This window comes from Tachysurus fulvidraco, chromosome 1, assembly GCF_022655615.1.
Source record: "Tachysurus fulvidraco isolate hzauxx_2018 chromosome 1, HZAU_PFXX_2.0, whole genome shotgun sequence".
NCBI lineage: Eukaryota > Metazoa > Chordata > Actinopteri > Siluriformes > Bagridae > Tachysurus > Tachysurus fulvidraco.
The window spans coordinates 36014655-36028214 of record NC_062518.1 but is presented as its reverse complement, the minus strand read 5'-3'; the positions used below and the strand labels follow the sequence as shown (position 1 = coordinate 36028214).

General features: G+C 38.3%; 1 protein-coding gene across 3 annotated transcripts in view; it reads right to left on the bottom strand.

The window, feature by feature from the left end:
• Nucleotides 1–13560, bottom strand: part of col4a6 (collagen, type IV, alpha 6) — a 73545-nt gene that overhangs the window by 4245 nt on the left and 55740 nt on the right. Inside the window, exons 21-42 of one of the 3 annotated variants that reach the window (XM_027165055.2) lie at nt 13002–13088; nt 12721–12878; nt 12342–12521; nt 12045–12228; nt 10917–10967; nt 9899–9970; nt 9682–9789; nt 8831–9049; nt 8591–8749; nt 7920–7928; nt 6182–6346; nt 5784–5927; nt 5506–5625; nt 5106–5287; nt 2739–2802; nt 2540–2614; nt 1722–1829; nt 1522–1629; nt 1135–1206; nt 895–1014; nt 419–538; nt 80–241 (exon numbers count right to left, since the gene is read on the bottom strand). In XM_027165055.2, the coding sequence (XP_027020856.2) occupies nt 80–241; nt 419–538; nt 895–1014; nt 1135–1206; nt 1522–1629; nt 1722–1829; nt 2540–2614; nt 2739–2802; nt 5106–5287; nt 5506–5625; nt 5784–5927; nt 6182–6346; nt 7920–7928; nt 8591–8749; nt 8831–9049; nt 9682–9789; nt 9899–9970; nt 10917–10967; nt 12045–12228; nt 12342–12521; nt 12721–12878; nt 13002–13088 (2667 nt within the window). The remainder of the gene's footprint in view (nt 1–79; nt 242–418; nt 539–894; nt 1015–1134; nt 1207–1521; nt 1630–1721; nt 1830–2539; nt 2615–2738; nt 2803–5105; nt 5288–5505; nt 5626–5783; nt 5928–6181; nt 6347–7919; nt 7929–8590; nt 8750–8830; nt 9050–9681; nt 9790–9898; nt 9971–10916; nt 10968–12044; nt 12229–12341; nt 12522–12720; nt 12879–13001; nt 13089–13560) is intronic. The other 2 variants (XM_047817890.1, XM_047817901.1) reach the window with 2 other exon arrangements.

Here is a 13560-nt window from a genome sequence, read left to right as displayed (position 1 = left end):
AAATGTAGTCATGAAGCTAAGAGCTCAGTATCTTGTTTGGTAGTGTTATATAGATACCTTTAATATAAATTTAAAGTACCTTTAAATCCTGGGTAGCCAGTTGGCCCACGTTCTCCTGCAAATCCAGGGTCGCCAGTTTTCCCAGAGATTCCAGGTGATCCAGGAAATCCAGTATCTCCTCTGTCACCCTGTTCTGTTCCAGGGCCAGCTGGACCAGGAGGACCAGTGGGTCCAAGAAGACCTATAAAAGAGACATTTTGAAAAAAGGCACTCATATGACTGGCTCATTGAAAGATCAGTTAGACAGAGCTAAAACGGTGTCTTGGAAGTTTGGAAGGATTTTTTTTCGTGTCTCTTTGCTCCATGCTCAGAAGATTATTTTGGTTAACTTGGCAGTCATTAAAAAGAACAGACTTACCTCTTTCACCATCTAGTCCAGGTAGACCAGCATCTCCTGGTGGACCAAGGATGCCACTAGAAGGAGATGGTAAACCAGGAGGACCTGAAGGACCTGGGAAGCCGGGCTGTCCAGGGTAACCTAACAAAGAATTCCATAAAAATATCTGCACAAATACTGCCACATACAGTCCTGAACAGAACAGATATCTCTGGATCTTGCAGACCTTTAGCTGTTTACTTAATATTATTCAATAATGTAAGATTTTTTTAGATTGAGAATATTAAAAAGTTAATAGTAAGGTAGCGGTAGTAGTGGGACGGGGCAAGGTTAGTAGCAATGGGGGTAGTACTAAACAATCTCATTTTCTTGATTAACTTGCTTTCGACATGGCTTGGTATGCATTTTAGTCTCCCTAGCTATATGACTCATTTTTATTAGCGTATTTACTGAGACTGTGTTGACAGAGCTCTTTATATTGTATATTATTTTCTCACCAGTATCTCCTTTGGCTCCCTTTACTCCAAGAAATCCTGGTGCTCCAGGCAGTGATGAGCCTCTTTCTCCCTTAAGTCCATTCAAACCTGGGGCTCCAGGCTGACCGCTCACTACTCCACCTGTGGACAGATTTAACTATATTAATTTTTTAAGTGATGGTCTACTATGAGGTGGCTTCTGACTGTGAATGGACATCTGAAATGCAGGAAATATCAATAGCTAAAGATTTTTTTTTTTACCAGGTAGTCCTGGTGGTCCTTTGGCCCCTGAAAGTCCATTGAGTCCATCTAAACCAGGGGCTCCAGATAAACCTATAAGGGAATTAGGAAATATTTGTTGTTATACATACTTTAATAGCACAATATTAGCATTGTGCAGCACTTATATAAAGTTGCAATAGTTGCCATAAAATTAGAAATTCAGTTACAAGGCCCGGGATTTATAAACTTCTGGAATTTAAGATTTTTCTGGCTATTTGATTAGAAACCTATAATGCTTCTGAATGTTTGGCTGCCATCATAGACAAATATATCTTGCATGAAAATAATAATAAGAAAAAAAAGATGAAACATGAGAAAATTTCTGGCTGTAACTGTAGAAGAAAAACACTTTTCAACTATACTCACCTTTCTCTCCTCGCCGACCTGGAGAACCAGGGAAACCTTGTTCACCGTCCTCTCCTCTTGGTCCTGGAAAGCCAGGTAGACCCCTATTGCCTTGGAGCCCAGGTGAACCTGAAGTCGAATAATGTATAACAAATTGAAAAGCATCAGACAATATAATATAATAACTAACTACAATAAAATGTTTGTGCAATAAATGTTACCTCTTTGTCCAGGTGTTCCTGGACTTCCAGGTTGACCTTTCTGCCCAGGATATCCAAAAGCTCCTGGAAAACCCTGAGAACCTTGTTCACCAGTAAAGCCTGGGAGACCTGTGCACATAAATAAGAGAAATATATAATTTTATGTTATGGGATTAATAGCATTAAAAGATGTCTTTTAGTGAAATTAGTGTCTTTAGTAACTAGTGTTTATTAGTCATTTTAATTTGGTAAAACCTTGGTTGTGAACATTAGAGGCTGACATTTTTTCGGGATTCCCGCGGGTCACGGGAATGTCAAAAAAAAGTCAGTGGGAGTGGGCGGAACCGGGAATACACAAATATACCTTTGATATAAATTAAAATATAATCTGTTTGTATGTATGTCCCTAAAAAAAAACGGAATGTCTTTTTTTTTGTTATGTCCCTAAAAAAAAAACACGGGAGTGGGAGAGAATGGGAGTCATTCTTCTGGGATTGGGACGGGATGGGATTTTCCCCAGTTTTTTTTTTGCGGGATTGGGATGGGACGGGAATTTTTTTTTTTTGGGAGTGGGATGGGAGAGGTTTGAAAATCCACTCCCGTGTCACCCTAATGAACATGTTTATCGTAACAAAACACTAGGGTAGACATTTACAGTATTTGTACATTTTTATTAATAAAGTACATGGTCACTTTTCCTTATCTCTCCTTATATGTCTTACCAGTCAGAATACATTATATGAAAAACAGTAAAATAAAACAGTTAATAATTCTAAGCATCATTATTATATTCTGTTGTAAATAAGAAATAAACAGAAAAAAAAAAATTGGAAACTCACCAGGGAATCCAAAATCTCCCACCGGTCCCTTTCGTCCAGGGGCCCCAGGTGCTCCAGTAGAGTCTCCTTTCTGACCTTTACAACAGAATGCAAGGGATGAGCATTATGCTAAAAATATACCCAGATTCACAGTTATAAAGTCTAGTAAAGGCTTGTTCTTTTTGTGGGAAAAATTAATCATATGCAAAGAAGAATCCACCTTTGTTTCCTGCCGATCCTAAAGCACCAGGTGATCCAAACAAACCAGGAACTCCATCATCACCCTGTAGAAAAAGCGATAGAAATGTATTAGATAAACTGCATTTAACTGTTTTTTATTAAATCTTCACCTTCATAGAACATGTACGTCTATTTTACAAAGTGTATTTTACTGATCTTGATACTGTATCTACAGCTACATTGCTGTATTAGCTATTATAGCAGAGCTATTCAATTAGATTGTTATTGGGAAGTTCATGAAAAGCATCCAAAATGAGGGGCTGGAGATATATAGCTTGCATTATGAGTGATAACACAACAACTATCCCACTCTCTTTCCCACTCTCAGATACCACCGCTTCTGATCGAATCTCAGCATGTCTGGCAGAAATAACATCATGGATGACTGCTCATCAGTTAAAGCTCAATCCTAGCAAATCTGAACTGCTGTTCATCCCAGGTGATTCATCCCCAGGACATGACCTTGCTATATCCTTGCACAACGATCTGATCTCCCATTCAGCCACAGCTCGCAACCTTGGGGTAACCATGGACAATCAACTGTCCTTTTCCTCTCATGTTGCTAATGTGACTCGCTCATGTCGGTTTTTTCTCTACAACATTAGAAGGATTCGGCCATTTTTTCCCACACAGGCTGCTCAGGTACTTGTTTAGTCTCTTGTCATTTCAAGACTGGATTACTGCACCGCACTGCTGGCAGGTCTACCTATGAATGCAATTTGTCTACCACCCCGCTGCTGCGATCCCTCCACTGGCTTCCGGTAGCTGCACACATCAGATTCAAAACACTGATGCTTGCCTACAAAGCCAAAAACGGACCAGCTCCCTCTTACCTCAAAGCCCTCATCACTCCTCGCACTGCACCTCGCACCCTCAGATCTACCAGCACTGCTCGTCTGGCCCACCATCTCTCAGGGTAAGAGGCAAGTATACTACAAGAATATTCTCTGTTCTGGCACCAACGTGGTGGAAGGAACTTCCCCTAGGGGTCCGGACAGCTCACTGGCTATTTTTAAATGGCAGTTGAAGACCTACTTATTAAGGAAACACTTCAACTACAGTAGCACTTCTTTTTCTATCTTTTGCATCTATAAAAAAAAAACAAAAAACTTGAAACTTTTTCATTGTAACTTTGAACAATGTTTTAAACTCATGGTATCTTAAGTATGTAACCTAGTGAACCAGCATTAATGTATCCAATGATAGAGATTTAAGCACTTATGTATGTCGCTCTGAATATGGGCATCTGCCAAATTCTGTAAATGTAAATGTAATTGTAAACAACAATACAGGAGCACATATGTTGTATTTTTGCTCCATTTTCATACATTTAAACGTGCTTTTATATCAGTTTTTTCTACAAACATATTCAAGTGTCGTCTTATTTTTAAACTGTGAATTGTAAGACATCCAAGTCAACTTGTGTAAATGTGAAATGTGTAAATTAGAGAGCCATAATCGCACTCTTTTATTTAATCAGTTCATCAATTTAACTATTTTAACTGAACCTTAACTGAGAATGTTAAAAACATTCCCAATACTGAAAATAACAATGTTTCGTGGTATCTTTTGACAATATTAATTGTTTTAGTATGCCTATTTAACCGCCATCTCAATGATTGACATTTAGGCTGCCTTCTAATGAGAGAAATGACATTTTTGTGATTTTGGCAAGAGAAGTGAAATCGGGTGTATCTGTTGTCAGCGGAATACACATACACTGGTGCAGGTGCAGGCTGTGAGGGATGTGTGATTACTCGTTTACATTTACATTTGCAGCATCTGGCAGATGTCCTGATCCAGAGCGACGTACAAAAGTGCTTTTAAGACTCTTTAATTGAATACATTAACTTTGGTTCACTAGGTTACAGACTTAGTTGCTTTGCTCGTTTTATTGGCATTCATGTGTGTGAATGAGGATTTGCATGGTTAAGTAGAGCTGAGGTAGTAGACAGGTTAATGTTTCACGGAATTTCCTGTTCTTTTTTTGTGTGAAAAAAAACTGAAGGAAGAAATGAACAGAAGAAATTATACTAACAAAAGTTCTCATCTGTCATTGCCCTGTCACTCATCAAATCTCACTCACCTAATGTCACATAATGTGTCTGTAGCTTGTGCTGAATGGAAGACACACTTCACTTCATACAGTAACTGTAGGATTCGCTGTTTGACTGAACTAAATTTATTATAGAGATTACTTTTTCACACGAGGCATTTGAAAGTCCAGGACAAATTACCTTGTGGGCCGTGTTCAGCCCACAGGCCACCAATTAAATAGCCTGGTATTATAAGATTATTTCAATACAATCATTTAACTGGATTGGCAGTACACATTAAATGGGCTTACCCTAGGTCCGGGCATGCCAGGGAAACCTAAAACACCAGGTGAGCCTTTAGGTCCTTGAAATCCTGGAGAACCTGGGCGCCCTTGGAAACCTGGATCACCAGGTAGACCCTTTGCAAAATCAGCCAATCCTGGCTGACCAGGAAAGCCTGGACTACCAGGTAACCCTGGGAATCCCTTATCACCTGTTTAAAGACAATGCCTGTCATATTACTCATATGGGATTCTGACACATTAAAATTTTATTGCAAACAACATACTGTAAAACGTCTGTGTGTGTAATCAATTTCATACTAAACTTTGACAATAACAGGAAAAAACACTGCAATATACAAAATACTTTTTATTCTGTATTGTGTTAATGGATATATAAGATTTAGTGTTCATGGTTGTGTTTCTGTACCTCGAGGTCCTGGAAATCCAGGTAGTCCGGTAGGCCCAGGAGCACCTCTGTCACCTTTTAACCGAATAACTGGAGAGGGTGGAGCAGAAGGTCCTTGTGGGCCTGGTTCTCCAGTGTCACCTAGAAAGCACACACACACACACACACACACACACACACACACACACACACACACACACACACACACACACACACACACACACACACACAATTGGAATCTGTTTTTGCATGGTTTAAAAAAATCAACTCATATCTCATTAACATGTTAATTGCTATACCTTTAAAACCTTTGGGCCCATTTTCTCCAGGTATGCCATCCAATCCTGGAAATCCAGGTTGACCTTTACGCCCTGTCTGTCCGACAGCTCCAAAAAGCCCAGGTGATCCAGGGAATCCCAACAATCCATGTGATCCCTTCTCCCCTATTAAAAATACATGTCAATACAGTGCATTGTATATAATGGCTGGAATAGATAGAATGTTAGAGTTTTGACATTTTTACAAAATTTGAGGAGGAGATGTAAAATGTAATGTGAGAAACATGATAAATTAGCTATCTGGCAATCTAGACACTTTATTTGCAAAAATGCTTTAGTTTTGCAAGAAAGCCAAAAATAATATATCTTGGCATCCTCTCTTGAATGCCTTAAATTTTTAGCATATGAAAATTTCACACCTTTTAACCCTGGCCTTCCCCGTTGGCCATTACTTCCTGAAACAGAATCTCCAGTACGGCCCATTTGTCCTTTTGGTCCTGGAATTCCAGGTGATCCAGGAAATCCCTTTCTACCCACGCCTTGTCGTCCTGGATTTCCTCTTTCACCCTTGAGTCCCGGGAAACCTGGGAGACCACCAACATGAGGGTCAAACACCACTCAATTCATCCTATATTTGGCATGATAGCAAACTCTTTCAGGTTAGTAATAGCATCAGCTGAAGCAAACTGAAGATAAAGATCAGCCCATAGTCAACCAATGTATTTATTAATTTACTACAGACTTTTAAGAGCAGTTGCATTTTCTTCAAAGTTTCAGAATATACTGATCATCTGCATGTTTAAGGGGGTGCCTATGTGATAATTCCTGTAAAACAGTAAGAAAGTAATGTACTACTGTATGTTATCCAGGAAACCAGAATGTTCCAGTATTTTGTGGTATACAGAAACCACCTTCAAACATCTAGAAATTAATACATTTATATGATACCAAACACTGTGCACAGAACAAATGAACACAAATCTTTCCTGCACAGACACATTTGCCACTGACACAGACACACACAAACAAATCCCATGTCTGCAAATCCCATGCCACAAAAGATATGTTTTCATACAAGACCTTATCAAGCTGGAAGAATGAGTTAATAATGAGTTAACACAGCCATTCTGATAGCTAACATGAGCTAACCAGTTTGAGCAGATTTTGAGTCATATTCACGTGAGCTAACTGGAAACGATTCATAAAGAAATAACTACATGTACTGTATATAACCTTTAACATAAGTGCATTCAGAAAATGTCTAAAGACATACTCGAATATATCACCTAAAACCCTCCAGTGTCTACAGACAGACCCTTATACGTTCATCACTATATTCATTCATTCATTCATTTATTCATGCTTATTTAAATTCAGTCAGTCACAATATCACAGCTTTACCGTGTATAAAATATCAGAGTATGCACTGAATTACTTCAGAACAAATAAATGTAGTCACTAAAATGGTTTTAAATCTCTTTTTGATGCACACCAGTAAAAACACTACTGTAACAAATGCAATATATTAATACATAAAAACAATAATAAATATGCTCATTTTAAGATATTAGATGATATTAGAAAAAGTAATCAGATTTTAGAAATTTCTGTAAAGGCTTTGCAGCTGGATGAGTTTGTTAACGACACACAAGCGGATCAGGGTTATAGCAGTGCAGTAGAAGGCTGGTGTCTAGCTACATTAGTATGGCTTGATTGCATTAGTGCAAATTGTAACATTAGAAACTGCTCATCAAGAAAATACAGCAAATACTGTACCTACACACTCATACGCACTCTTTTAAGTGAAAGATGAGAACATATACCTCACATGATTTATACCACCCCAAGCTTGAGAGATAAATGAAAATAAATGTCCAGGACTGCTTGATACAAATAAAGGATTATATTCTGTAATGGTTAATTGTTATTATCACCAAAAAATTGTTTGCTGATGAAAAATTGGAATGGTATAGAAAGTGGACAGTATCTTTCTCCAAAGCTTAATTAAGCAGCAAAGCATAATCCCTTTCTCTAGTTGCTTTGATTGGGATTAAGTACATGTGCTGGAGCAGACTAAGGAAATATATCATAGTAAAGATTGGGTTGTTAGAAAAACTTAGCTCTATAAAGAAATAGTGGGTTGATAACTTTTCTCACCTTGGCAGCCTAGAGAATTGACCCAGCACCAAGAACAGAGGAGCAAGACACCACAAATGGAAGGACGGGAAGATGGAGATGATTGAGATGGTGAGAGAGAGAGAGAGATAGAGAGAGAGAGACAAAGATACACGGAAGGAGATGGAGTGGACATTGACAGAATAGAGGAATAAAATGAGATATATTTGTGAGAAGGAATACAGCGGAAAATAAACTGACAAAGAGAAGAGCAGTCAGAGAACATTAGGATAATTACATCTCCAGCTGTGCTTGAACATAAGTGATTCATAGTTCTTTCTCTCTTAATTTGTAATAGTTCAGCTTAATCTACATTTCTTTACCCATATTACCATACTTGTTCTTTTTTAAAAACTCTCCTCAGTCTGGCTTAAAAAAGCATCACCCCTGTTGTGTTTAACACTACATTTTGGTAGAACTTGTGTCCTGGAGATGAGTATCTAACACAGTGCCAGAAAAAGACAAGTGATGTGCAAAACAGAGATATACTACAATGCATTGTGAGAGTAGACTGAATTGTTTATATGTATAAAATAAAGCAGTCACTTTTCTCATATGAAAAGAAAAGGTCCACAGGATCATTAAAGATAACAGATAGGCAACTTAATATTCCAGTGATGAAAGATAATTCATATAATTGATCACTGTCTTACCTGGAGGTCCAGGGAATCCAGGATTGCCAGGAGGCCCTGGAGGTCCAGTAACATCAGAAAGGATCACACCTCGTGGACCTGGTGGCCCTGGAGCTCCTGGGAAGCCACTGTTACCACGCATACCCTTTGGACCTGTGATACCGCTGGAACCATCAAAACCTACAGGAAAAAAATATTATTTATAATTGCAGTACCAAGCACTAAGTAATATTAGTCCTGAGATGAGATCATTACACCTACCCTGTCTGCCTGGTAAACCAGGAGTGCCTGGTAGGCCCTTGTCTCCAAACTCTCCTGTTAGTCCTGGAGGTCCAGATATTCCTGGAGCTGCCCCTAAAACCTCACCAGGTTCTCCTTTTGTTCCTTGCAAACCAGGACGTCCATCTTTACCTGGAGCACCTGGAAAGCCATTTACTGATGTACCTGGTAAACCTGGATCTCCTCTTGGCCCAGGGAAGCCTGCAAAGTTCATTGTATTAAAGCAAATCAATAATTAAGATTTGCCAAATTATAATTTAATTTTTTCATTTAAAACATTGACAAGAATTCACCCAACTGACTTTTTTAAGCACTTTAAAATATGTATTATATAATTTATAGTAACCTCTTGACAACCTACCTGACAGTACAGTACTTTAAATTTATAGTAAACAATTGTAAAACATATTTACAGTAAAGCACTGTTATATCTTAAATACTATAAAATAACTCATAATAAATCATTATACTGTTTTAAAAAATGCAACTTGACACACCTGAGCAAAAAAGAATGATTGTTTCTAACAACCCAACCATGGCATTTTGGCTGTGCTGGGATTTGAACACATGTCCAGTGTAAAAAGTAACTCAAAGCCTTAACCACTGAGAGACCAAAACCAGTTCAACTAGTGTGTATTGATTAACACTAAAAGATGAATTTCAGTGCTTTACTAACCACAGTTTATTCTAGAATATAAATTTACTTAAAGTTACAATAATTTGCAGATTTGTACCATTCTGCCTATGCCAAAACAGTACATATTTCACAATGCAGTACAGAGAGGGTTAGGATGTATCATGCCTTAGCTTCTAAATGTTAACTGGGATCATACCTTGTGCTCCAGGTTGACCTCCACTGCCTGGATCTCCTTGCTCACCTTTTGACCCAGCAATACCTGGCCTTCCATTTGGTCCTGGTGGACCATGCTGTCCTTTCGGGCCTAACGACATAAATATCTACTTATAATAACTGGGTATCACACCATGGATTTACAAGACAATATTTTTGTTCATTGATTTTATCAATTGCAATTCAGGAGGGAAAATTACCAGGCACTCCGGGCAGTCCAGGGAAACCTGGATTACCAGGGTCTCCTGGATTTATGCAGGGCACTGACAGTCCTGTGGAAATTCATATAATCATCAGTTACATGCTCAAGTCATCAACATGGGGCACTATCTGTTTCTAAATCACCTTTATAAACAGCACTGTAACTGACTGAACTTGTCTCCATAAGAAAAAGCAATAGAAAGGAAAAAAATAAAAGGAAATCATTTGTAAAAACCTAATATTAATCCAGTTGAAGTTAAGCATTTATCGTTAACAGTTTAATGTAAATTAGTGTCAACCAGAAAAGCCTGAGAAACAATGAAGGACAGAAAATTCTTTAAACCAACTTTAATAAAATCCTTAAAACTTTAAAGCATCACTTACTGTATCAAAAATCAAATTATCTGCTGTTATCTCTCTATAAATACTGGAACTGATATGTATTCAACAAATTATCAATTCAGCAAATATTAATAACTCTATATAGCCATGTCAGTAGGTTTAAATAAATTACAACACATAGATACCTGGAATCATATTTCATACCACTGCAGTGTACAGTGTAGCAGGGTTGATTTGGTCACATGCACCAGGCTTTGTTAGCTGATTGGCAATAAGAGCTAATGCATTGTCATTGTGTGCACATGTTGTATGCACTGGTGTAAGCTGAAGATACAAAGCAGTTAGGGTAGTGCAAATATACAGTAGTGCAAATATACAGATTCAAGTGTAGCAGGCAAAAAGTGTGCCAAGCTCTGATATTCCCTGTCTTTTCCATTTCTTTACCCCACCAGCTGTATTTCCTGCCCACCAGCTGTAGCTCCAGCTTACTCCAGAATATGCAACAAGTGCCCCTGCTATTCCACTGGATACCACACCATTAAAGTGCAAGAGCTGAATGGAGCAGACACCTCAGCCATGTTTAAAAGGGAGTGATGTCAGTGAAGTCTAGGCTTGACATGTCTGATCCAGTCAACCTGAACATCTTTCTACTAGCTACAGCTCTGGGCTTCTCACCTCCCTTTGTGAAAGAGGCTTCATTAAGCCCCGTCTGCCCACAGCTGTCACCTAGTCAGACAACATGCAAGGGTAAGAGAAATAGCAAGAGATGCGGTCAGTTAATCAGTCCATCAATCACGTCCCTGAGGGAGCATCATCACATCATTTTAAGGCATAAGCATGAAGAAGATTATATCATTAGCAAGGTATTAAATAAGCTTATCCAAATAAACCAGGCATGTTCTGTGAAAGCATAGCAAAGTCACATTTCTGCACAGTTTCAATTCAGAGAAAGATTGAGAGAGTGAAGAGTATTTTAGTTGCATGTTCGATGTTAATTTCTTGTTGCTAGTTCTCCCAAACTGTCAATTTCTCAAAGAATGGATCATCCATCAAGTAGGAAAATATGTTAGAACAAGCAGAGTGAGAAAAGCAAACTTTGCCAAACTGCATTTCGTTGCCTTGTACTTGTACATGTGTAATGACAATAACACTGACTCTAATCTAATCTAATATAATCTAAGAAACAAATTAGGGAAAACTTCAATGCATTGCAACATATAGTTTACCTACTAAGTCACATTAGATAGAAGACAGAAAGCTTGCTTTAAAGTTCCACGTGGTGTCTGGTTTAGGAGCTTAAGTAATGTTCTGCAAATTTATTATTATATTAGAGCTTTGATGGTTTTCTTTAACTTTATTTTAAACAAATATTTACTGTAAAAGTATCAAAAAATATATTTATATCACATTTCAAAATTTTTTTGCATAATTTTAGTGAGCTTCACGTTATAGGTATACTTGAATTTGAGAGGAATCTTGTATTTTAAGAAAACGATTTATATATCACCAGCTAGTTTTTCTGTATTTCTACCACTTCCTGGTGAAAAGTATCAAAGTAAAATTTAAGTGAGTTATCATTTAGCGTATATAGACAAACACCGAGACCATTTTTATGTGCACATGGACATGCATGTGCACATGTATACATACTGTATATACATATGTACATTCATTTATCACATGTATACATATAGCACACTTTGTACCTGTATCCACGTTCACTAAGATACAAACAGGTCCGTTCTCTTTTGACTTTGAACAGAGGACAGGCAATTCCATCCGTCTGGTTTATCTAGAACTGACCTTTTGGTCCTGGAGGGCCAGGGAGCCCGGGAAGCCCACTGAAACCAAGGTCACCTGGAGACCCTCTAACACCAGGGATGCCTTGGTAACCAATGCCAGGTTCACCAGGTGCACCCGGGCGACCCTTGTATCCAGGAGATCCAGGATATCCTTTGTCTCCAGTCACCCCAAATCCAGCATCTCCCTAAAGGAAGAAACTTTGTGGCTAAATGGCAATAAGATTTTTGTTTATTTAGAAGATGCTGAATATTTTAGAGATGAATGGATACTTGACAGATTACTACACTATCCACTTACCGGTGGTCCTGGTAGTCCAGGAAATCCAGGGGCTCCATTTCTTCCAGGTTGGCCGATATCACCTGTAGGACCAGCAGGCCCTGACTGACCGATATCACCCTTCTGTCCTTGTCTAACAGCATAAAAAGAGTTTCCTTTCTCTCCTTTAATCCCAGCAAAGCCATGCTCTCCGGGACGACCCTTAAAATAAGTAAAATGTTTGCCTCAACATTACACATGAATGGTAGCAATTCTGAAGAGTAGCTCATATTTGCAGCATATTCTAAACTTTTTATAACTTGAGCACTCTTCTAACTTTGTCTGACTTATGAGTAGAGTATACAGTATATCAATAGTATACAAGAAACTTTATAAGCAATTATCAGTTCATGTCACTTACACTTGGCCCCTGTGGTCCACGTAATCCTGGAGGTCCTACATCGCCAACCTCTCCTTTCCTCCCACTGAGCCCTGAGAAACCAGGGAGCCCTGGAACTCCTTGAGAGCCCTCCCTGCCAGAGGTGTCTTCACCAAAGCATTCACAAGCTCCAGCATCACCTACAATCAAAGTGACAACAAACAATGTAAATATGTATACATGTAAATATGTATATCCTAGACAACAGACTGAATACAGGTTCTTTTCCAAGCTAATATAATATAATATAAAAGTTTGCTTACCCTTTAGTCCTTTTGCTCCTTTATCTCCCAGTTGACCTCTGCTGCCTTTTATGCCTGGTGGCCCAGTCTGGTCCCCGGGAAACACAGCTGACAAGTGCAATGCAACATCGTTTGAATTGGCAAAATAACAAAAAATCCCATGTCTTAAACGTTGTGCCTTTAGAACTTGTAATGAATATTTCTGTTTCAAATGTCGACATAGAAATGAAGCAAGTATTTCAAAATTTCATTGTCTTCATTTTAATGTTGAAAAGGTTTGTTAGCAAAATCATAGTTGAAAAGTAAACACACAAAACAAAATTTTTGAAGACCTATTCAATGTAGCTCTTTCCATTGACCCAGCCATGGAAATCTGTACGTTTTTAAACGTATCAAAACGTCTTTCAACAAAATTCTCCTCTTCATTTCTGTTTTTATACATGAGGTAGACTTGGTGAAGCATGTTTTGTGATTAAGGATATAGGCTGGTTATGAGGTCATCTATATATTCTATAGTTAATCATATAAATACTTTTTTGGTTATTATCTTTACCAAATGTTAAACAAAACAACAATGAGT